The sequence below is a fragment of the Stegostoma tigrinum genome, chromosome 1 (genome assembly GCF_030684315.1).
Source record: "Stegostoma tigrinum isolate sSteTig4 chromosome 1, sSteTig4.hap1, whole genome shotgun sequence".
NCBI lineage: Eukaryota > Metazoa > Chordata > Chondrichthyes > Orectolobiformes > Stegostomatidae > Stegostoma > Stegostoma tigrinum.
Window position 1 is genome coordinate 123,709,192 of NC_081354.1, and position 24,351 is coordinate 123,733,542.

Here is a 24,351-nt window from a genome sequence, read left to right on the forward strand (position 1 = left end):
ATGAAACAAGAAATGTAACACCTTTGTTCAAAAAAGAATAACGGCCGAAAGCAAGAAACCTTGGGCCTTTGCACAATAGTCTTTTATGTACAAGCTTGTTAAATGCCTTCTGGAAATCCAATTACAGCATATCAGCAGCTCCCCTTTATCCAAAGTGCACTTTAGCCTTTCAAAGAATTCCAAAATACTGGTTAAACTGAGTGGCCTTTCACAAAACAATGCTGGCTCTTACTAACTGCCTTCAACCCACTGTTCCATTTAATTGCTCAGGGCTCGTCTAGAGATTATAATTTGATTAAGTTCCTCTCTTCCTTCATCTTCCTGATTTACTGGGATGTTTTTATGTCTCCTCTATGCTGAAGATGGAAACAAAATATTTACTCATTACTTCTTCTATCTTGTTCTTATCTACAATGAACTCCATTCTCACTCTCTAGAGGACCAACTCTCACTTTTCTTACTCTTTTCTTACCTATAAAAACACCTGTGATCTGTTTTTACATTACTAACTAGCTTCCCCTCATATTCTAATTATTTGTTTTGATTAACCTTTTAGACATCCACTGCCATTCTTTACATTCTGATCTGTCCAATCAGGACCTGATCTATGCTGCTACTCAATTATATAATCGTTTTCTTAAGTCTGATACCTTTTCTAACATTTTTAGTCAACCATGGATTGTGGGCCCCCCTCTTTGAAATTTTCTTTATACTAAGAATGTACTTACAGTGAATATTCTGAAATATACCTTTAAATGACTGCTACGCTATAACAACTGATCTACATCCTAGGCTAACATCCCAGTTCTCTTCACTTAGCTCCAAAGGTTGCCCTTTTTTAAGTTTAAAATACGAGTCTCTTCTTTTCAAACACAATGTAAAATTCAATAACATTATGATTGCTGCTACCAATGGGTGCCGTAATTCTGAAGTCATTCATGAAACCTGGCACATTATACAGTACCAAGTCAAGTGCTGCTTTCAGTTCCAGAACATGTTGGTCTAAGAAACTACTTCAAAAGCATTCAGTGAGTACTTCATCAAGGCTAGTGTTACCACTGTTACTTTTCCAGTTTATATATAGTTTCAAAATCACCCACAATTACTGCCATCTCTTTAAAGTAAACACCAAATATTTCTTAAAAATCGAAAGAACTGTGGATGTTGTAAATTAGGAATAAAAACAAAGTTGCTGGAAAAGGTCAGCAAGTCTGGCAGCATCTGTGAGAGAAGAAACAGAGTTAATGTTTCAGGTCCAGTGACCCTTCCTCAGAAGCATTCTTCTTGAATGGTTCATCCGACATCATGCATTTCTCCCGTACCTTCTGTTTGTTTCAGATTTCGGCATTTGCAGTATTATAACTTGATTGGAAAAGATTCCTTCAGAGGGTGGTGAATCTGTGAGATTTGTTACAAGAGGGCTGTCAAAGCTTGGTTGGTTAAGAATATTTAATTCTGGACTAGTCATATTTTTAATCATTAAGGGAATGAAAGGTTACAGTTTAAAGGTAGGATGGTGGAGTTGAGGATTATCTAATCAACCATGATCTCATTGAATGGCAGAGCAGTCTCAACGGGCCAAATGACCTACTTCTGCTCCAATATCTATTGGTCTTAAAAGAACAAAAAGATGCAAAGGATGATACATAGTAGATAGAAGCAGACTATCTTCACCAGTTGAAGGATCAGGAGCAGAAATCAGAGGTACAAAATGATACAACAAAAGAGACCAGGAGATGTTTCACCACAGCGATGTAAGGCTGCTGAATTCACTTCCAAAGTTACATTTTTGGGTAAAAACTATGTTAAAAATTAGATAAGAAATGGAAGAAGAAGAGGTGATGAAGGGACATGGAACAAAGTTGTTGAATGTGATTTAGATTTTGCTTAAGTGGAGGCCAAATGTGTGAGTGCACTGGTACCACATGTTACTTGTGTCGGTGCTCTGATTTCTTTGAACTCTATAAGAGAAATGCTGTCAGGACTGCTCCTGTTCTATAGAACATAGAACATAGAACAATACAACACAGAACAGGCCCTTCGGCCCTCGATGTTGCGCCAACCTGTGAACTAATATAAGCCCATCCCCCTACACTATCCCATCATTATCCATATGCTTATCCAAGGACTGTTTAAATGCCCCTAATGTGGCTGAGTTAACTACAATGGCAGGCAGGGCATTCCACGCCCTTACCACTCTCTGAGTAAAGAACCTGCCTCTGACATCTGTCTTAAATGTATCACCCCTCAATTTGTAGCTACACAGAAACCCTGATTCAAAATTGCACAGGGCAATTGATATAAGCACTAAATGCAATTATTGTCTACATCTTAGAGAATGTACACTGACAAAGTATTCCAAAGTCACTCAATCCCAGAATTAACTTACATATCTAAAATGGCTTGTAATTATGTAATCTATGCTGGTTGTGGAGTGATCTCAAGTCTCAATAAAGAAAATAATCAGGAAACATCTGTAACAATGCAGAATATTTGCATGTTTCCTTTATCTCCTCAACGGCACTGTACAGTGTTTTACCTGGGCAGTAAAAATATCTCATCTTCCTTGCTTCCTTTTACGAAGATGACCAGAACACATTGCAATACAGAATGAAGATGTGAGTCCCACTTAATATGGATACTGGTAGAGTTTTCCACTTCCACCTGCACATCAACATGAGGTCCCACGACATCTGAAATACACATTAAGAACACATTTTAGGTTAAGTGTTTTAATCTTGCAGAATCTACCAGGCTTATACAGTGGGCCTAATTTTGATATTCAGTCCATTTTAAATGAGTGATCAGCTTTCCAGATCCCCTGGAACCTAAAAGAGTAAGAAAAGGGTTAAAGACCTTATCAGATCTCCTGAGGTCAAACATCCTACAGTTTGAAAACTGTCTCACATCCCCAACAAACACTAGCAATCACTCCCTGCTCCACTGCACCAGCAATATTTCCTTCCACATATATTCACAAAATCAATACCTATTATCTCGTAAGTGGCTCAAACACCATTCTGCTTTCACCTTGTTTGGACTTGAAATCATTTTTTCACTTCTCTGATATTTTACACTGCGCAATTTTTCATGTCCCCTTCGATTTTGCACTCCCTTGCATACATTTCCTGTTCCATTCTGTCAGAGTACACAACCAGTTAAGCTTCCTCGTCCACCTTCAATTTACCCGTATTGACCTACTCTTAATATTCTTGCAGGATAACTTTGCACTCAACAATAGGAAGTCTGGAAGAACACTGTTGTCTTGGACAGAGAGAGGGATGCAAATGTTACTAAAGCTGGTCATTTACAGCAGGGTGATTGACTAGTTTCCATTACTCTTGACCCAAATTTTCAGTTCACACCCCCACAGCATGGCACGTTGGAGTTTCATTGTGCTGCCAATAAATTGCTTTTATTTGCCTCCGGGAACAGGATTAGATGGAACATAATGATCTAATTGACAGTGGCACCATAGTGGACTTAATTCAACTGACTCAAAATTGCCCTTGATTTTACCAGAGAGCAAAGTCACTGTAGTTGGCTGTGCAGCCATTTCAGTGAGAAAAATGATGGGGTGGTGCAAAAGGCTCAGGAAATTAGGGAGCTGATTAAGTAAACATGGAAATCACTGAAAAAAAATTTTTGCAGTGTCTGAGACATTGTTACACCATCATCTTCTTCGGGAAATTCAGGCCAATATTTTTATAAGGACAGCAAGACCTGCAGATGCTGGAGTCAGAGATAACAAAGTGTGGAACTAGACAAACACAGCAGGCCAGGCAGCATTAGAATATTTTGGCGTAGAAGGGTCCCGACCCGAAACATCAACTTTCCTGCTCGTCTGATGCTGCACGACCTGCTGTGTTCATCCAGCTCCACACTTTGTTATCATTATTTTTATAAATCAATTTATGTCCTCGCCATGAGTTGGAAATAGGCATACAAATACAAACAAGATAATGCTCTCAGCACATTCAAAACATGCCCTAAAATAGTGAAATCTAGATGAGTTGAATGGTTCCATTTTATGTGTTGTGCCCTGATGTTTAAATGGCCAAATATGTTGCACAATTTCCAGCATCCACAGTTCTTTTTTCTCACATTTACTCTACTGGGCAACTACTTGTCAATGAAAAATATACCAGCGAAATTGTAATGAATAGTTATCTGATATTATGATTGATTACATGGCTTAAAAGTGATAAAATCACTGGTCCCAAGCAAGCAGCACTTAGCAACTCACACAGTAACAAACCCTTGTAACAAGAAGATCTTCCTGTCATTTCACACTCCTTTGGTTAAATCTCATACCGGTCACGAGGTAGTACTATAAACCACCAAAATTAAAATGCAAACAAAGTGGGAAATACGTAAGAGAGATAGCCAAACAAAACCTGAAGGATGCTGGCAGTATTCAACGTGCCAGGCAGCATCTGCCATGACCACAGTTTGATTTGTGTGGTTTCTTCTGGGGCAGAGGTGACCTGTACATGAGGAACGTGTTACACCTGAACTGGAGGTGAACCAACACCCTGGTGGGGAGATTTGTTAGATCTACTCAGGAGAGTAAACTAGTCTGGCAGCAGAGTGGCACCCTCAACAGTAGAGGGCTGTTTGTCAGACCGGAGACCTGTGACCAGCGGTGTTTCGGAGGGCTCGGAGCTGGGTCCACTTTTGTTCACCATTCATACAAACAATTTGGATGAGAGTAGTAGAGGCATAGTTAGTAAGTTTGCAGACGACACCAAAATTGGTGGTATAGTAGACAGTGATGAAGGTTATCTAAGAGTACAACATGTTCATGATCAACTGGGCCAGTGGGCTAAGAAATGGTAGATGGAATTTAATCTGGATAAATGCAAGGTTGTTGCAGATTGGTACAGCAAACCAGGTTAGGACTTATACTGTTAGTGATAGGGCCCCAGAGAATGTTGTCGAACAGAGAGACCTAAGGGTGAAGGATCACAGTTGCTTGAAAGTAGAGTCACCAGGAGATCGGGTGGTGAAGGCGGCATTTGGCATGGTTGCCTGTAATCAGTCAGAACATTGAGTACAGGAGTTGGGCATCATGTTATGCAAGACATTCAGAGTACTGCATACAATTCTGGTCACCCTGCTATTGGAATGTTATTTAACAATAGAGGCTGCAAAAATTATTTACAGGGACATTACTGAGGCTGGAAGGTTTTAGCTATAAGAAAAGGCTGGATAGGCTGGGACTTTTTTCCCTGGAGCATTGGAGACTGAGAGATAATCTTGTAGAGGTTAATGAAATCATGTGGAGCACAGATAAGATGAATAGCAAAGGTCTTTTCCCTAGGTTGGAGGAGTTCAAAACTAGAGGGCTTAATTTTAAGGTGAGAGGGGCAAGGTTTAAAAGGGTCCTGACAGACATTTTTACACAGAGGGTACTGCATATATGGAACAAGCTGCCATAGGAAGTGGTGGAGGCGGATACAATTACAACAGTTGCACGGATAGGAAATATTTAGAGGGCTTTGGGCCTAACGCAGGCAAATAGGACTAGTTCAGTTTAGGAAACTTGGTCAGCAGGCACAAGTTGGGCTGAAAGGCCTGTTTCTGTGCTGTATGACTTTACAAGTCTATCTATCCTGTTTGTTACTTCCTCAAAGAACTGCAATAAATTTGTCAGGCATGGTATTGTTTCAAAGGAGTCAAGGAATATAGGGAGAAATCAAGAATGTGGCATTCAGATGGAGAATCTGCCCTGGTAATATTCAACGGCATGCAGGCTGTTATTGAAGGGTGAAATGGATACTCCTGCTCCTAATTTCTATATTCCACCTTCATGAAGTCATGCTAACTTTGCTTGATTATATTACATACTTCTAAATGCTCTGCAATTACATCCTGCACAATAGACTCTATTTTGTTTTCCCAATAACAGATGTTTAGCTAACTGGGTTTTGTTTTCCATCCTTTTATGAACAAAGGTGGCAGTTTCCCATTTATCTGATATTTTTCTAGAAGCTAATCACTCTTGTTAGTTTACCTGAACACTCATTATCTGTTCCACTACTCAGTTTAAAATCCTCCGGTACAACCTACCAGCCTTTAACTCCATTAGTTTCTCCAGAGACAGCTATTGTGTTTACTTTGTCGACCCTCTTTAGTGATAATTGACATCTGACCTATTATGTCATTCTGGGTAAAGAGATTTGCGCTAGTTCCCCGACCCTCCTTTGTTTTTGACAACAACAGGAAGTGCTAGAAAGACTCACCATGTCAGGTAGTACCTGTGGAGAAAGGGAAAAACAGTTCACATTATGAGTTCAGTGAACTTCCTTGGACAAGTCAATTGATTACTGACAGAGAAAACTGGCAGGCAACTATATGTGTGGAATTTGCACATTCTCCCCATGTCTGCGTGGGTTTCCTCCGGGTGCTCCAGTTTCCTCCCACAGTCCACAGTGCGGGTTAGGTGGATTGACATGTTAAATTGCCTGGAGTGTTCAGGGATGTGTGGATTAGGGGGGTTATAGGGGGGTGGGTCTGGGTGGGTGCTCTGACGGTCAGTGTGGACTTGTTGGGACAAAGGGCCTGTTTCCACACTGTAGGGATTCTATGAAAACTATATCATAGCACATCTACAGAACAGGCACAGTTCTTCGCGTACAAGGTTTATTGCACGATAGCAATACGTGCAAGACCATTTGGTCAGGCATAATTACTAGGAATGACTGATCTCATTTTGTTTAAAAACAGATGCTTAAAGAAAACTTTAAAATATTTTCAGTCAACTATGACATGTACAAAGTTGCATTCTTACAAACAATTCTTTTTTTTCTGAAACAAATTTATATTCAAAATGTTGGCTCTTTGCACTTCCTAAAAACATACCCACTGTAGCTCACTCAGTCCTCAGTACAGACCCTGTACCCGACTCTGTCCTCAGTACAGACCCTGTACCTCATTCTGTCCTCATTACAGACCTTGTACCCCACTCAGTCCTCAGTACAGACCCTGTACCCAACTCTGTCCTCAGTACAGACCCTGTACCTCACTCAGTCCTCATTACAGACCCTGTACCCCACTCAGTCCTCATTACAGACCCTGTACCCCACTCAGTCCTCATTACTGACCCTGTACCCTACTCAGTCCTCAGTACAGACCCTGTACCCTACTCAGTCATCATTACAGTCCCTGTACCCGACTCAGTCCTCAGTACAGACTCTGTACCCCACTTAGTCCTCATCACAGACTCCGTTCCCTACTCAGTCCTCTGTACAGACCCTGTACCCTACTCAGTCCTCAATAGAGACCCGGTACCCCACTCTGTCCTGAGTGCAGACCCTGTACCCCACTCTGTCCTCAGTACAGACCCTGTACCCCACTCTGTCCTCAGTACAGACCCTGCACCCGACTCAGTCCACATTAGAGACCATGTACCCTGCTCAGTCCTCAGTACAGACCCTGTACCCTAATCAGTCCTCAGTACAGTCCCTGTGCCCCACTCTGTCCTCAGTACAGACCCTGTACACTACTCAGTCCTCATTACAGACCCTGGACCCCATTCTGTCCCTGTACCCAACTCTGTCCTCAGTACAGACCCTGTACACTACTCAGTCCTCATTACAGACCCTGTACCCAACTCTGTCCTCAGTATAGACCCTGTACCCCACTCTGTCTTCAGTACAGACCCTGTACCCCACTCAGTCCACAATACAGACCCTGTACCCCACCCAATCCTCATTACAGACCCTGTACCCTACTCAGTCCTCAGTACAGTCCCTGTACCTCATTCTGTCCTCATTACGGACCCAGTAGCCCACTCAGTCCTCAATACAGACCCTGTACCTCACTCAGTCCTCAGTACAGACCCTGTACTCCACTCAGTCCTCAGTACAGACCCAGTACCCTACTCAGTCCTCAGTACAGACCCTGTACCTCACTCAGTCCTCATTACAGACCCGGTACCCGACTCAGCCCTCAGTACAGACCCTGTACCCCACTCAGTCCTCATCAGACCCCGCACCCTACTCAGTCCTCAGTACAGACCCTGTACCCTAATCAGTCCTCAATATCGACCCAGTACCCCACCCAGTCCTCAGTAAAGATCCTGTACCCTACTCAGTCCTCATTACAGACCCTGTACACCGCTCAGTCCTCAGTACAAACCCTATACCCGACTCAGTCCTCATTACAGACCCTGTACCCCACTCAGTCCTCATTACAGTCCCTGTACCCCACTCAGTCCTCAGTACGGACCCTATACCCCACTCAGTCCTCAGTACAGACCCTGTACACTACTCAGTCCTCATTACAGACCCTGTACCCTACTCAGTCCTCAGTACAGATCCTGTACCCTACTCAGTCCTCGTTACAGACCCTGTACCCCACACAGTCCTCATCACAGACTCCGTACCCTACTCAGTCCTCAGTACAGACCCTGTACCCTACTCAGTCCTCAATACAGACCCTGTACCCCACTCAGTCCTCATTACAGACCCTGTACCCCACTCAGTCCTCAGTACAGACCCTGTACCCCACTCAGTCTACAATACAGACTCTGTACCCCACCCAATCTTCATTACAGACCCTGTACCCCACTCAGTCCTCAGTACAGTCCCTGCACCTCATTCTGTCATTACAGACCCAGTAGCCCACTCAGTCCTCAGTACAGACCCTGTACCTCACTCAGTCCTCAGTACAGACCCTGTACCCCACTCAGTCCTCAGTACAGACCCTGTACCCTACTCAGTCCTCATTACAGACCCTGTACCCCACTCAGTCCTCAGTACAGTCCCGGTACCTCACTCAGTCCTCATTACAGAACCTGTACCCCACTCAGTCCACAATACAGACTCTGTACCCCACCCAATCCTCATTACGGACCCTGTACCCCACTCAGTCCTCAGTACAGACCCTGTACCCCTCTCAGTCCTCAGTACAGTCCCTGTACCGCATTCTGTCCTCATTACAGACCCTGTACCCCACTCAGTCCTCAGTACAGACCCTGTACCTCACTCAGTCCTCAGTACAGACCCTGTACCCTACTCAGTCCTCAGCACAGACCCTGTACCCCACTCAGTCGTCATTACACACCCTGTACCCTACTCAGTCCTCAATACAGACCCGGTACCCCACTCAGTCCTCAGTATAGACCCTGTACCCCACTCAGTCCTCAATATAGACCCTGTACCCCACCCAATCCTCATTACAGACCCTATACACTACTCAGTCCTCAGTACTGACCCTGTACCTCATTCTGTCCTCATTACAGACCCTGTACCCCACTCAGTCCTCAATATAGACCCTGTACCCCACCCAATCCTCATTACAGACCCTGTACACTACTCAGTCCTCAGTACTGACCCTGTACCTCACTCAGTCCTCATTACAGACCCTGTACCCGACTCAGTCCTCATTACAGACCCTGTACCCTACTCAGTCCTCATTACAGACCCTGTACCCCACTCGGTCCACAATACAGACTCTGTACCCCACCCAATCTTCATTACGGACCCTGTACCCCACTCAGTCCTCAGTACAGACCCTGTACCCCTCTCAGTCCTCAGTACAGACCCTGTGCCCCACACAGTCCTCATCACAGACCCTGTACCCACTCCATCCTCAGCAGAGACCCTGTACCCAACCCACTCCTCATTACTGACCCTGTACCCCTCTCAGTCCTCAGTTCAGACCCTGTACCCTACCCAGTCCTCAAAACAGACCCTGAACCCCACTCAGTCCTCATTACAGGCCCTGTACCACTCTCAGTTCACAGTACAGACCCTGTACCCCACCCAGTCCTCATTACAGACCCTGTAGCTCACTCAGTCCTCAATACAGACCCTGTACCCCACCCAATACTCATTACAGACCCTGTACCCCACTCAGTCCTCAATGCAGACCCTGTACCCCACCCAATCCTCATTACAGACCCGGTACCCCACTCAGTCCTCAGTACAGACCCTGTACCCCACTCAGTCCTCATTACAGACCCTGTACCACACTCAGACCTCAGTACAGACCCTGTACCCCACTCACGCCTCATCACAGACCCTGTACCCCACTGAGTCCTCATCACAGACCCTGTACCCACTCCATCCTCAGCAGAGACCCTGTACCCAACCCACTCCTCATTACTGACCTTGTACCCCTCTCAGTCCTCAGTACAGACCCTGTACCCCTCTCAGTCCTCTGTACAGACCTTGTACCCCACTCAGTCCTCATCACAGACCCTGTACCCCACTCCGTCATCAGTAGAGACCCTGTACCCAACCCACTCCTCATTACAGACCCTGTACCCTACTCAGTCCTCATAACAGACCTTGTACCCCACTCAGTCCTCAGTACAGACCTTGTCCCCCACACAATCCTCAATACCGAACCTGTACTCCACTCAGTCCTCAGTACAGACCCTATCCCCCACACAATCCTCAATACCGAACCTGTACCCCACTCAGTACTCAGTACAGACTGTGTAACTACTCGGCCTCTCAGTACAGATTCTTATCATCTTTTCTCAAAAAAATGATGAAATCTCTTCTCCTACTCTGATCTGATAATCCCCTTTTACACTCAGTAATTTTGCTGAAGCCACTTCCTCCTACTGCAGCACTGACCTCAGACAGAAAGAGAAACCAAGAACATAAAGAACTAGGAATCAACCATCTATTGTGGAGAGTCATTGGAAGCTATAATTACACTGAGAATAACTGTGCCGCAGAAAATTCGAAGCTAACTAGAGGGAATTGACATGGGTTTGTAAAAGGTTTTTCATGTCAAAAGAACCTAATTAAATGTTTTGACGAAGTAAATAGAGTAGCAATATGGGAATTTATGAGGGATTCTCAAGGACATTCAACAAACTTCCATATATGATACTGTTCAATATATTTGAAGCTCATGGGATAGATGGCAAGTTATTGACATGGTTAGGAGTTTACTTAGTCATGTGGAGAATTGATACATACTTGGATTGAAAAGAAGAGACTATTTGAGTTGCACAAAAATCTTTACTAGGTCTTGAAATGTATGTTGATAGCACAACTGAAAGCCAGATATCCAAATCTGCCAATGACACTAAGATTACAAAGAGTTATTCACAGGCTAAAAGAGGGCATAAAAGCAAAAGTTCAGTTCAATGCAAACATTTGTGAGATCCTTCATCTTTCAATATCCATCTTGTACTCCTTGCGTCAGGTAAAAAAAAGTCCAAAGTATTGGTGGATTAGTAAGTTTGCGGATGATATGAAGGAGGGTCAAGTTGTGGATAGTGCGGAGGCTGTTCTAGGTTACAAAGTGACATTGATAGGATGCAGAGCTGGGCTGAGAAGTGACAGATGGAGTTTAACCCTGGAAAGTGATTCATGTTGGAAGGACAAACTTGAAAGCAGAATACAAAGTTAAGGGAAAAGATTCTTGGCAGTGCAGAGGAGCAGAGGGATCCTGGTGTTCATGTACCACAGTTCCATGAAAGCTGCCACCCAGGTGGATAGAGTTGTTAAGAAGGTGTATGGTGTGTTAGCTTTCATTAATAGAGGGATTGAGTTTAAGAGCCATGAAGTTATGCTCCAGCTCTACAAAAGCCTGGTTCGGCCGCAACTGGAATATTCTATGATCTATGTTCTATTTTCTATGTTCCATATGGGAGGAAACCCATGCCGACACAGAGAGAGTCTCCACGCAGTTGCCCAAGGCTGGAATCGAACCCGCCCTGCATGTCCCAGCCAGTCTCCAGTCATGTTTTACATCAAGTTAATGAGAAGTGATAGCAGGGATCATGGCTCTTAAGCCGACATGATCACCACCTGGCTCCAACTGGTCCCTGGAGCCTCGATGTCCCTTTTCATCTCACTCTACCCCAATATTTTATTCCCACAAATGAACTTCCACTCCAACTATCCTCCCTGCCCCAAGGCCAAATAGTACACTTTGATAAAGCGCACTCTGGTTCATTACATCTCCCGTGAAGGTCACAATGATGGTCACTGCGAATAAACAATATCAGATTACATTTGTAATACCATGAGCAGTTTTGGGCCTTGTATTTAAGGAAGGGTGTGCTGGCATTGGAGAGGGTCCAAAGAAGGTTTACAAGAATGATCCAAGGGATGATGGGCTTGTCATGCGAGGAGCAGTTGAGTGCTCGGTGGAGTTTAGAAGGATGAGTGGAGAGGATTTAATTGAAGCTTACAGAATACATAGAGATCTGGATAAAGTGGATATGGAGAAGATGTTTCCACTAGTAGAAGAGACTAGGGCCCGAGGACACAGCCTCAGAGTGAAGACACAACTCTTTAGAACTGAGATGAGGAGGAATTTCTTCAGCCAGGTGGTGACTCTGTGGAACTCACTGCCACGGAAGGCTGTGGAGAAAAACTCATTGAGTGTATTTCAGACAGAGATAGATAGACTCTTTATTAGTAAACAAATCAAGGGTTATGAACAGAAGGCAGGAGAATGGGGTTGAGAAACATCTCAGCCATGATCGAATGATGTGGAGTGCCAGTGTTGGACTGGGATGGACAAGGTCAACAATCACATGACACCAGGTTATAGTCCAACAGGTTTATTCAAAAACACAAGCTTTTGGAGTCTTACTCCTTCTTCAGGTGTTCGTGACAGAGGTGGCATCTAACACAGAATTTATAAACAAAAGTTCAAAAGGATCATAGAACTGATGTAAATGTATTGAACAAACCTAAGATGGCTGTTAAATCTTTAATCAGTTAGAAAGGAGATGCAGGTTTCGATTGATTAATATGCAAATCCCAGAATTTCTTTCAAGCCCCTGCCCCGAGATAGCCAAAGGTTTTTTCCAGTGAGGTGATGTACTAGAGGTGACATCTCAGGTCAGACAATGCATTTCAGGTGTGAAGCCTTATTAAGAATCTGTGTTTTATCCTGGAGTCAGACTGGTTTTATTTCCAAAGCAGGAATTTATAAAATCCCCATTGACCGATTGTGCCTACAAATTATGTGCTCTTTGAACAAAATAGAATGTATCTGCAATTACAAATCTGCAATTGCAAATTCACACCATAGAATTATATGTACGTGCACGTGTCTGTATGTGTGAGGGGTGGGGAAAGAGAGAGAGAGTTTGTGTGTGAGAGGGAGAGTGTGGGAGAGACTGCATGCATGCATGTATGTGTGTGTGTGTATGAGAGACAGAGAGTGTGTCTGTGTGTGTGTGTGTGTGTGTGTGTGTGTGTGTGTGTGAGTGAGTGAGTGAGAGAGACAGACAGAGAGAGTGTGTGTGTGCACGTGAGGGTCTGTGAGAGTATGTGAGTATGTATGTGAGCGTGTGTGAGTGTATAGTGTGGTGGGGTCACCTGTAGTGTGACATGAACCCATGAACCCAGTTGATGCTGTCCTTATTGATACTGAACTTGCTATCAGCACAATAATCAATTGAAACCTGCATCTCCTTTCTAACCGATTAAAGATTTAACAGCCATTTTAGGTTTGTTCAATATATTCACATTAATTCTATGGCCCTTTGATCTTTTATTTATAAATTCTGTATCTGATGCCACCTCTCTCACTAACACCTGAAGAAGGAGTGAGACTCTGAAAATACATGATCTGGTATCATGAGATTTTTCACCATGATCGAACGGCAGTTGGGCCAATGGCTTAATTCTGCTCCTACGTCCTACAGTCTCATGGATAGTTTTCAACAGTTAATTTTATCAGCACAATTGGTAAGGTGGATGCCAAATATTATTAATATTGCATTTCACCTGGATAAGACACGGAACAAGCTGTAACCCTCTTAATTGGAAGCTCATTGCGCCCTAGTGAGAGACCTATCTCACTGCTTGGCAAAAGCATAAAAGATGTAGCCAGTTGCTCCTGACGTCAAGATGGACCTCACTGGACTTCCTACATAATTCTGTCACAAATCTTACGCAGCCAGCATTCCTCAGGCCCCAGTACATTTCAACAGGAAACTGGACAAATGGGTGAGAACTATCAAGCATGGAATTTCAGAATGTGAACTCAAAGAAACCTAAGAAGTCTCTGAGGTTAAAGTTTCTAAAGAATTTTCTCAAACTCCTATCACCTGTTTTGTTGAACAGGATGCATGCTGAAATTGACCTGTAGCAATTTCAGATGAGCAGGTTAACTTGATAAGTTGGATTCTTTGCACTGAACACTTTGTTGGCATCTCTTTGATTGTCTGTCTGATCAAGACAAATGCAAATACAAACATAAGCCCAAATGTTACTGACTGGAGAAAATCCCCAATGACTCGAGCAGAACGTCAGCAGAAACTTCAATAAAGTACAAATTAAATGGATGGAGGTCAGTCTAACCTCTCAAAATTCTGGATGAGCAAAATATTACTCTTTTAACCTTCTTGAGAAATTTGAGTTTGTTTGATTATTTATTTCCTTTTCTTCAAAGAACATCTCATCAGCCACAATGTTTTGCAAGGAAATTTCTGCACATTATTTCTTTGTAAACTATCTATAATTTTAATAAATGGAAGAAAACAGATCTTCTAACAACCCACACTCACCCTCTTGAGAAAAGATCACAGAAAAACAAGTTAAAAAGCAACACTAATATTAAAAACATCAAAAGGGAAAGCTTGCTTAACTTGAGTGTTGGATTAGTATATATTTTGGTTGGGTGGGGCTGTCAAGTGAAGTTTTCCTGTGAGCAGTATTTATACAAAATACAATGAACAATCACACAATGATTAAACTGCTTTTAACGAGACGGTGGTACCACATTACACTAAACTATGTCTCAATATTATCCTCAAGAGATACTGTTACTGCAGACTTTCAAACCTATTGTGACAGACCAGTGGTAAAACTTGAATTTCCACATGAACATACAAACTAGGAGGGGAGTAGACAAAACCACCCCTCAAGTCTGCTCTGCTGATACGTTTCTTTTGAACTCCACATTGTCATCTAGTTCTGATCACCTTTCATTCCCTCGCCCTTACAAGGTTCAATCTGCTTCCATTTTAAAAAGTATTCAACAAACATACCTCCATCACCTCCTGAGGCACAACCTTAAAGAAAACATTTCCCATTGTCCCTGTTCTAAATGAGTGATGCCTAACTTATAAACAGTGTCCCCTGGTCCTGGACTGACCTGCAAGAGGAGATTTCATAAGATCATTAGACCATAAGACTTAGGAGCAGAAGGAGGCAGATCGGCTCATCAAGTCCACTCCACCATTCATTGACATTGTGATTGATCTGGCAATCCTCAATGCCACTTTCAGGCTTTATCTCCATTATCACTGAATCTGTAGAACATTGAACTGTACAGTATAGGAATGGGCCCTTCAGCACAGGATGTCATGCTAATCATGATGCCAAATTAAACTAATCCCTTCTAACCTGCCCTTGGTCCATATTCCTCCATTCCTTGCATATTCATGTGCTTGTCCAAAAATCTCATAAACGTCCTTATCGTACCTGCTTCCACCACCATCCCTGGCAGTACATTCCAGACTCCTACTACTGTCTGTGTAAAGAAATAAATAGGGCGAGAGGGGGAGGCGGACAGAAGATGGATAGAGGAGAAGATAGGTGGAGAGGAGACAGACAGGTCAAAGAGGCAGGGATGGAGTCAGTAAAGGTGAGTGTAGGTGGGGAGTTAGGGAGGGGATAGGTCAGTCCAGGGAGGACAGACAGGTCAAGGGGTGGGATGAGGTTAGTAGGTAGGAGATGAGGTGGTGGGGCTTGAGGTGGGAGGAGGGGGTAGGTGGGAGGAAGGACAGGTTAGGGAGGCAGGGACCAGCTGGGCAGGTTTTGGGATGTGGTGGAGGGGGGAGCAGATTTTGAAGCTTGTGAAGGTCACATTGATACCATTGAGCTGCAGGGTTCCCAAGCGGAATATGAGTTGCTGTTCCTGAAACCTTCAGGTGGCATCGGTGTGGCACTGCAGGAGGCCCAGGTTGGACATGTCATCTGAGGAATGGGAGGGGGAGTTAAAATAGTTCGTGATTGGGAGGTGCAGTCACTTAGTGGGAACTGAGTGTAGGTGTTCTGCAAAGCGGTTCCCAAGCCTTCACTTGGTTTCCCCGATGTAGAGGAGGCCGCAACAGGGACAGCGGTTGCAGTATACCACATTGGCAGATATGCAGCTGAACATCTGCTGATTTGGAAAATCTTCTTGGGGCCTGGGATGGGGGTGAGGGAGGAGGTGTGGGGATAAGTGTAGCACTTCCTGCGGTTGCAGGGGAAAGTGCCGGGTGTGGTGGGGCTGGAGGGGAGTGTGGAGCGGACAAGGGAGTCACGGAGAGTGTGGTCCCTCCGGAAAGCAAATAAGGATGGGGAGAGAAATTATCAGTCTACTCCCAATAATCAGCGACGTGTTAGAAGAAGTATCGTCAAACAGTTTTGGCAGGGAACTAGGAACGTTAAAATTGAACCATTGATGGACCAGAAGCCAATGTAGATCAGAGGTAGGATTGGAAGAGATTGCAGTTTAAAATTGAGCTTTGTTTATAAATGTTAATCGTACTAGAACTATTCAGGAGGCTCTAATCAGTTCTGTACAGTATTACTCTCAAGAGTTGTATTTTGTTTTTAAATAAACAGGGCACATCAAAAATCAGAGGCGGATTTAAAGTCAACAACATAAATGACTGTTCTAACAGTGCCTCGGATACAGTACCAGCTAATGAACAAGGATTCCCTTTCAAGTTTTGGAACGAAATTAATTGTAATTTTCTGTTTATTCTGTAAATAAATGTCAGCGTCCAAAACCTGGATTTAAAATCAATCAATTAAAACTCTACAGTAGATACTTCCTATCAATTGTTTGGCGATGTTGCCAATTACAGGAAGACCCGCCTATTCGACCCTCATTCGTCCAGTGTCAAGAATAATATTGTCGTCAGTTATTTAATTAGACACTGAAAGCATCAATCACTTGACGCTGGATGGAAACTTCGCCTTTGTGCTCAGCGGAGAGACAGAAGTGAATTGCGTATTATATTGGACGCAGGGAGACGCTTGTTTTGCTCACCCCTTACCTTCATCATATGCGATTGGTACTAAGGAGAGCAGCAGCAAGAAGGATAGGCTCATGTTGTGTGGCACCCGGTGCAGAGTATTGCTGGTCCTGAGATCTGGGCTTCCATTCCGTGCAGTCCTGTTGGCCGCCTCCTGGGCAGTTTGCCAGCGACGTGCACTACTCGGAACTCACCGCTTCCTGTCATCATACAAAGGCGGAGCAAGGAGCTGCCACCACCTCTCCCTGGCGTTAATTCACAGGAGACACAGGCTGTAGAAACCTACCTGCACCATTCCTACATCAGGAAGCAAAGCTGGGGGGAAAAAAAAGATAATTTTCCTTTCAGTCTGGCAATCCCGGTATTCCTACAAATTCTGTCTGACCTACCTTTTACGATATTATGCGTGAAAATTTGTAATTCCGCAAGCTGGCCGTAGACGGCACTCGCTTTTAACCTTCAAATCGCTTCTTGATTATTTTAAGAACTGAAAAATTAGGGAGGAAGCGCATCTTTTGCCGTACGTATATTGAATATGTTTATTGAATTATGTTTTGGTTTCAAATTCAAGATGAGCTCTCTGAAGCACGTCTGCTTCACTACCCAAGAGATAGTCGGAGCTGCAGAATCCAAGATAGCAAAGTGTGAAGCTGAATGAGCACAGCAGGCCCAGCGGCAGCACCCAGCCAGCCGACTTACAGCTCCTGACCATTGTCTACCTGCAGTCGTATTTGTTTTCATAGCATTGCACAAACTGGCAATCTCCAGAATGACAAGAGGCTAATGTGAACCCCACAAATTTTTAAGCTTCGGCTGGGCCCAAACCTTTGGATTTCCTTCATTAAACGTCTTGTTTTTCCTGCTTTAACACACTAATGGTTCAATTTTTTTTGATATTGCTTCTGTTATGCCCTTTGGGACATTTTACCACATTGAACATACAACAACTTATATAAGTAATGTCTTTATTCAAGATTTCCCTCTTTTTTTTTCATGGGGTGTGAGCATTGCTGGCCGATCCAGCATTTATTGCTATTCCCTAGTTGCCTTTGAGAAGGTGGTGGTGAGCTGTCTAATAGAACCATTGCAGTCTACCTGCTGTGGATAACCCACAAAGCTGTTAAATAGGGACTTCCAGGCTGTTGATTCTGTAACAGTGAAGGAACAGCAATATACATATGTCTGGATTCTTATGCTTGGTAGTAAGGAATAGTGTCTCCCTACAGTCCAGTTGTTACAGGTAGATCTGTAATGCCATTAGGGAGGGAATTCCAGGGTTTTAATCCAATGATGCTGAAGAAATGGCAATATATTGCCAACTCAGGATGGCAAATGGCTTGCAGGGGAAGTTACATGTGGCGATGTTCCCTATATCGGCTGCCCTATCCCTCAAGACAGAAGTGGTTGGGGGTTTGGAAGGTGCTGTCTAAGGATCTTTGGTGAATTTACGCAACACATCTTGCAGCATGTAGACATTGGTCCTATTGAGTGTTGGTGATGGAGGGAATGAATGCTTGTGGATGTGCTGTCAATCAAGCAGGCTGCTTTGGTCCGACTGATGTCAAACTTCTTGAGTGTTGTTGGAACTGCACTGAGGCAAGGGAGGAATATTCCTGACTTGTGTCTTATCGACAATGGACAGACTTTTCATAAAGGCATCCAACCCAAAATCTTCCTCAGCACTTTAACTCAGAGCTTGAGACCAATGTTGGATTGGCCATTGATCCATCAAGGGCCTACGGGTACCTTATGGACCAAACCAGTCAGATTCACCTCCTCTAGCCCTGGAATCAAGCAACTTTATTTGTTATGTCACCTAATTTTTTTTAGAAAGATTATGTTTCCACTACCCTCTCAGGTATTCTATTCAAAGACATAACCACTCACTAAGAAAGATTTCCTCTCATCACCTTTGCATTTCAGGCCAAAAGAACTTCCATCTGTGCCTCAAGGCATGGCAGAATTAGCTAATCATAACAGCTTTTATATATTTTAATCTAAAACCTGTTGTTATTACAAACAACAGGTGGAGGGCAGCACGGTGGCTCAGTGGTTAGCACTGCTGCGTCACAGCACCAGAGACCTGGGTTTGATTCCACCCTTGGGCGACTGTCTGTTTGGAATTTGCACGTTCTCCCTGTGTCTGCGTAGATTTCCTCCAGGTGCTCCTGTTTCTGCCCACAGACCAAAGGTGGATTGGCCATGCTGAATTGTCCCATAGCATTCATGGAGGTGTAGATTAGGTGAGGTGCTCTGAGATTCAGTGTGGGCTTGTTGGGGTCAAAGGGCCTGTTTCCACACAGTAGGGAAACTGTGAAAAACTCAATCAAATCTCAATCTCCTTTCAACAATGCCAAACTTTAACAACCTAACCTTGTCAATAAAATGCCTCAACTCCTGAATCACTCTCACAAATCCATTCTAAAGGATCCTCACATTTTTCCCCAAAGTATCTTGACCAGAACTCAAGGCCACGTTCTAGTTATGACCTCAGCAGAGCTTTATAACATTTCATCATGACCTGCAAAGATCCCATACACTTTGCTAACTACACTGTCAGTATGTACAACCAACTTCAAAAGAACTCCCAGGTCCCACTGACCCTACAATTGTGTCATTAAGTCTACATTCACTTCCCCTATCTCCTCTGTGAAAAAAGAATATCACCTGACACTTCTCTGTATTAAATTCCATCTGCTTCTCACCTGCTCATTCTGTTACACTTGTGTCCCGTTTCATGCAACTGATGTCATCCCATCTGTCACACCTGCAAATTTGGTATCATCGGCAAATTTTGAACTGTTATTCTGTATTTCAACATCCAAATCATTTATATGTAGTTAAAAAAAAGGTAGTCTTAGCATTTATACACAAGGAAAATGACTGCCTACCACACACACCTGAAAATCTACTGCTTTCACTCCTTAAGCCAATTTTTTGTCCAAACTGAAATGCACCTGTTTATTTATAGAGTCTGTTTTGTCAACTAGGCATTTGGTGGCTGATTGTCAAACAATATTGACATTTTCTACCCATTCATTAAAATCTACTTTTTCCTTTTTATTGGTTTTAAAACCTTACCCAGCACTAATATAAATCTGACCAACTTGTTGTTTCCAGGAACATTCTTGCACATTTTCATGACTAAGAGTGTTACATTTGTTGTTCTCTAATTCTCAGGCAGACTGGAAGATTATGGTGAGCCCTTCCATAATCTTCACTTTACCTCCTTTAGCAATCTAATTCACAAGTCATCAGATCTGGGCAAGTCATCAACTTTAAGCATAGATTGTCCCCTTACTATCAATTCTCAATCTATTCAATCTCTTGCTTCCGCTAGTATTTTGAAAGATTCCTTCTCCTTGGTATCAATATGAAGCACTCATTAAGTATTTGAGCCTTGCCCAGTGTTTCTGAACATAATTACCCTTGCCTCACTGTCTCTTCCCACCTGGTTACTCTATACATGTTAGTCAAAAATATTTACAATTTAAAAATCTCAGAAATCAATTAGACCACAGTTTCATTTCTCCCTGGCTGCAGGGTGTCTTCGTTTAAAAACTTGCTAAATTGTTTTCTTTCCTTCAGTAGACAAATCGAATCACAAATACTCTCAGCAAAGCACCTGCAATTGTTGACACTCTGGCACAAACTTTTCCCCACCCATCATGTTCCCCACCAAACTCCACATTCATAATCTGTGTTTAGGAATCTTTGAACAGAAATATCACTGCTTAACCAACTGGAGCCTTTTTTCCCCCCCCTAAAAAAAATGTGACCACTGTTTCAGAATTTATTCTTTTGAGCATCAAAAACGCAGGGTATCAACGAAGCCAAATAAGCATCCGTTTGTATCAGAGATAATGGGAACTGCAGATGCTGGAGAATCCAAGATAACAAAGTGTGAAGCTGGATGAACACAGCAGGCCAAGCAGCATCTCAGGAGCACAAAAGCTGATGTTTCAGGCCTAGACCCTTCATCTGAGAGGGGGATGGGGAGAGGATTCTGGAATAAATAGGGAGAGGCGGACCGAAGATGGAGAGAAGATAGGTGGAGAGTATAGGTGGGGAGGTAGGGAGGGGATAGGTCAGTCCAGGGAAGACGGACAGTTCAAGGAGGCGGGATGAGGTTAGTAGGTGGTAAATGGAGGTGCGGCTTCAGGTGGGAGGAAAGGATAGGTGAGAGGGAGGCGGGGACAAGCTGGGCTGGTTTTGAGATGCAGTGGGGTAAGCGGAGATTTTGAAGCTTGTGAAGTCCACATTGATACCATTGGACTGCAGGGTTCCCAAGTGGAATATGAGTTGCTGTTCCTGCAACCTTCGGGTGGCATCATAGTGGCACTGCAAGAGGCCCATGATGGGCATGTCATCTAAGGAATGGGAGTAGTGTAGTTAAAATGGTTCGCGACTGGGAGGTGCAGTTGCATCCCAAAACCAGCCTGGCTTGTCCCCACCCCCCCAATCTGTTCTTCCTCTCACCCATCCCTTCATCCCACCTCAAGCCGCACCTCCATTTTCTACCTATTAACCTCATCCCACCTCCTTGACCTGTCTGTCTTCCCTGGATTTCAGTTGAAAAGGAATCAGGTAACGAGGTAGGCTGTCATGACCCAAGAGAGGGTTTGTACATGTGTGCCTTGCCAATGAAACATGAAAAATGTAAAGCTGGACTCCGGCTCTCCCTTTTGTTAATGAGGAGCGGCAAAGTGTGTAGCTACACTACGCCATATTTGTGTGGGGAGTTGATGCTAGTGGTTGTGGGTGTATAAGAGATATTTGTTAAACAGACTACTTCAAACGAAAATTTATATTTGAGGCAGCACCTGTGCGTGTTCATTCACAAAATGAACAAAAGGAAAAAAAGTGGGCTCTTGTTGATGATTTCTTCATTTGGTATAACTTGAATATGTAGTTATTTTGGTTTACTATTTCTGCATGGGTCCATAACAACAAAGATACATAGTAAATATGTAGACCCTGACTGACAAGTGGCTGGGTAAACACACTCATTTAGTGTGACACTAACATAGCGACCCAGTTTGATTGCCAAATTGTTCACAATTTGTTCAAAGGGTGAGATAAAGTCAATGAGAATTCCCGCTATGATTGTTTATGCAGCAATCCTTGCTGCATAAACAAAGTGCATGGCTGTGATAATCAGCAAAACAGGACCATGTAATTGAGTATAGCCTGTCTGCTGCTGCAGCATTGAAAGCATTAGACTCATTAAGTACAACTTCCTCACGCAAAGCAGCATTTCCTGCAATGGCAAAGGAACCAACATACTAAGCCAGGATGAACAATAAACATTAAAATTTAAAATTAAAAATAAACTACAGATCTGAAAATCTGAATCAAAAACAGATTTTTCACCAGAATTGAAACATTAATTTGTTTCTCTCCAAAGATGGTGCCGGAACAGCTGAGTTTGGCCAGCAATTTCTGTTTTTGAACAGTAAACATGAAGCGTGTCATTTATCAGACATAACTCCACATCTTAAGAACTGATTATCCATACTAGCAGTAGGTTTCACAGGTGAAACAAACATGTTAAAACACGTAACCTTTAAACAAAAATATGCTTGTGTTACAAGTATTTTGTAGCACAAATAGGAGTCTTATAAACAGTGATTATGAATTCCTGATAAGACAGGATGCATAACTGCTATCCACTTACAGTCACTGTGACTTAAAGAACAGGAGCAACAATGCCAATGGAAAACCATCAATCCAAGGTCACATTATCTGACTTGGATATATATCTTCACTGACACAGCGTGAGTATCCTCAAACTTGATACCCCTCCTCAGCACACAGCCCTCATTCCTACAAACGACTACAATGGCACAAAGTGCTGGCATCTTCTCAGATTGATATTAAATGCGGACTCGCCCATGTTGGCCATATCACATATTTGTGAAAGAGTGTTACAGGTTATGAACAGTGTTCAGAATATTTAAACTAAATTGACAGGGGAGTGGGAACCAGTATGTTCAGCACCGGAAGATAAATGGCCAAAGTTAGAAGAGACAGTGAGTCAAAAAGCCATTGACGCTCTAAGCCAGCTAAAGGCAGGAGTATAGGAAAATGGTATTGATTTCAATGCAGCATATGACAACAAAGGCAGGTGAGGCATAGGGTTTGCTTCCATGCTATGACCCTTCAGACCAACTCATCCACACTCAAAAATCATCCCAATCTGATTGAATCCCATTTGCCACTATTTGGCCCATATCCCTTTAAAACCTTCCTATTCATGTACCCATCCAGATACCCTTCAAATGTTCTAACTGTAGCCACCTCTACCACTTCCTCTGGCAGCTTGTTCCATACACGCACCACCCTGTGTGGAAAAACTTACCCCTCAGGTCCTTTTTAAAATCTTTCCCTCTCACCTTAAACCTATGCCCTCTAGTTTTGGACTCCCCACCGCCACCCCAGGAAAAAGGCCTTGGCTATTCTCCCAATCCATACTCCTCATGATTTTATAACCCCCAATGTCACCCTTCAGCCTCCAATGCTCAAGGAAAGAAAAAGCCCCAGTCTATATCTCCTGGCAACAATCACTAAATCTTTTCTGCAACATCTCAAGTTTAGCAACATCCTTCCTAATGAAGAGTGCACAGTATTCAAAAAGTGTGCAGCGCAGCAGGACATCCCACTTCCTATACGCAATGTTCTCACCAATGAAGGCAAGTGTGCTAAAACCTTCTTAACCATCCCCTGTCTACCTGTGATGCAAATATCAAGGAATTACGTACCTGCACCTTAGGTCCGTTTGTTCAGTAACATTCCCCCAGGCCTAACCATTAACCATATATGAGTGCCACCCTGGTTTGCCTTAGATAAATGTACAGTGTTGCATTTTGCTAAGTTAAACTCCATTTGCCACTCCTCAGCCCATTAAGCCCATCTGATCAAGGTCTTGTTGCACTGTGAATTATTCTTCATCACTGTCCACTACACCACCTAGTTTGGAGTCAACTGCAAACTGACTAACCATGCCTCCAATATTAACAAATGACAAAAAGCAGCGGACTCAGCACCAATCCTTGTGAACACACCGCTGGTCACAGGCCTCCAGTCTGAAAAGCAACCCTTCGCTACCACCCTCTGTCTCCTACCATCAAGCCAATTTTGTACCAGAGTAGCTCTCCCTGGAGTTTGTGTGATCTTCCCTTACAATCCAATTTACCATGTGAATGCTTTGCTGAAGTCCATACAGAGAACATCCAGTGTCTGCCTTAATCTTCTCTTTGAGCTTTATTCCGCGCCCCCCCCCCCCACCCCTGCCACAAAAGGTAACAATCAAGTTAGGTGAGACAGGATTTCCCACACACAAAGCCATGGCGATTATCTGAAATCAGTCCTTGCCTTTCCAAATATAC

General features: G+C 43.4%; 1 protein-coding gene and 1 long non-coding RNA gene across 4 annotated transcripts in view; one reads left to right on the top strand and one right to left on the bottom strand.

Moving 5' to 3' along the window:
* Positions 1-17,166, bottom strand: part of LOC125459762 (uncharacterized) — a 119,527-nt gene extending 102,361 nt beyond the window's left edge. Inside the window, exons 1-2 of one of the 3 annotated variants that reach the window (XM_059648356.1) lie at positions 16,985-17,164; positions 2,540-2,693 (exon numbers count right to left, since the gene is read on the bottom strand). In XM_059648356.1, the coding sequence (XP_059504339.1) occupies positions 2,540-2,693; positions 16,985-17,039 (209 nt within the window). In that variant the 5' untranslated portion in view covers positions 17,040-17,164. Of the gene's footprint in view, positions 1-2,539; positions 2,694-16,984 lie in introns of all 3 variants that reach the window. The other 2 variants (XM_048546591.2, XM_048546581.2) reach the window with 2 other exon arrangements.
* LOC125459772 (uncharacterized) lies at positions 16,205-17,831 on the top strand. Its single transcript, XR_007249102.1, has 2 exons — positions 16,205-16,411; positions 16,548-17,831. It is a non-coding gene; the product is annotated as an uncharacterized LOC125459772 (long non-coding RNA).
* Positions 17,832-24,351: the final 6,520 nt, after the last annotated feature.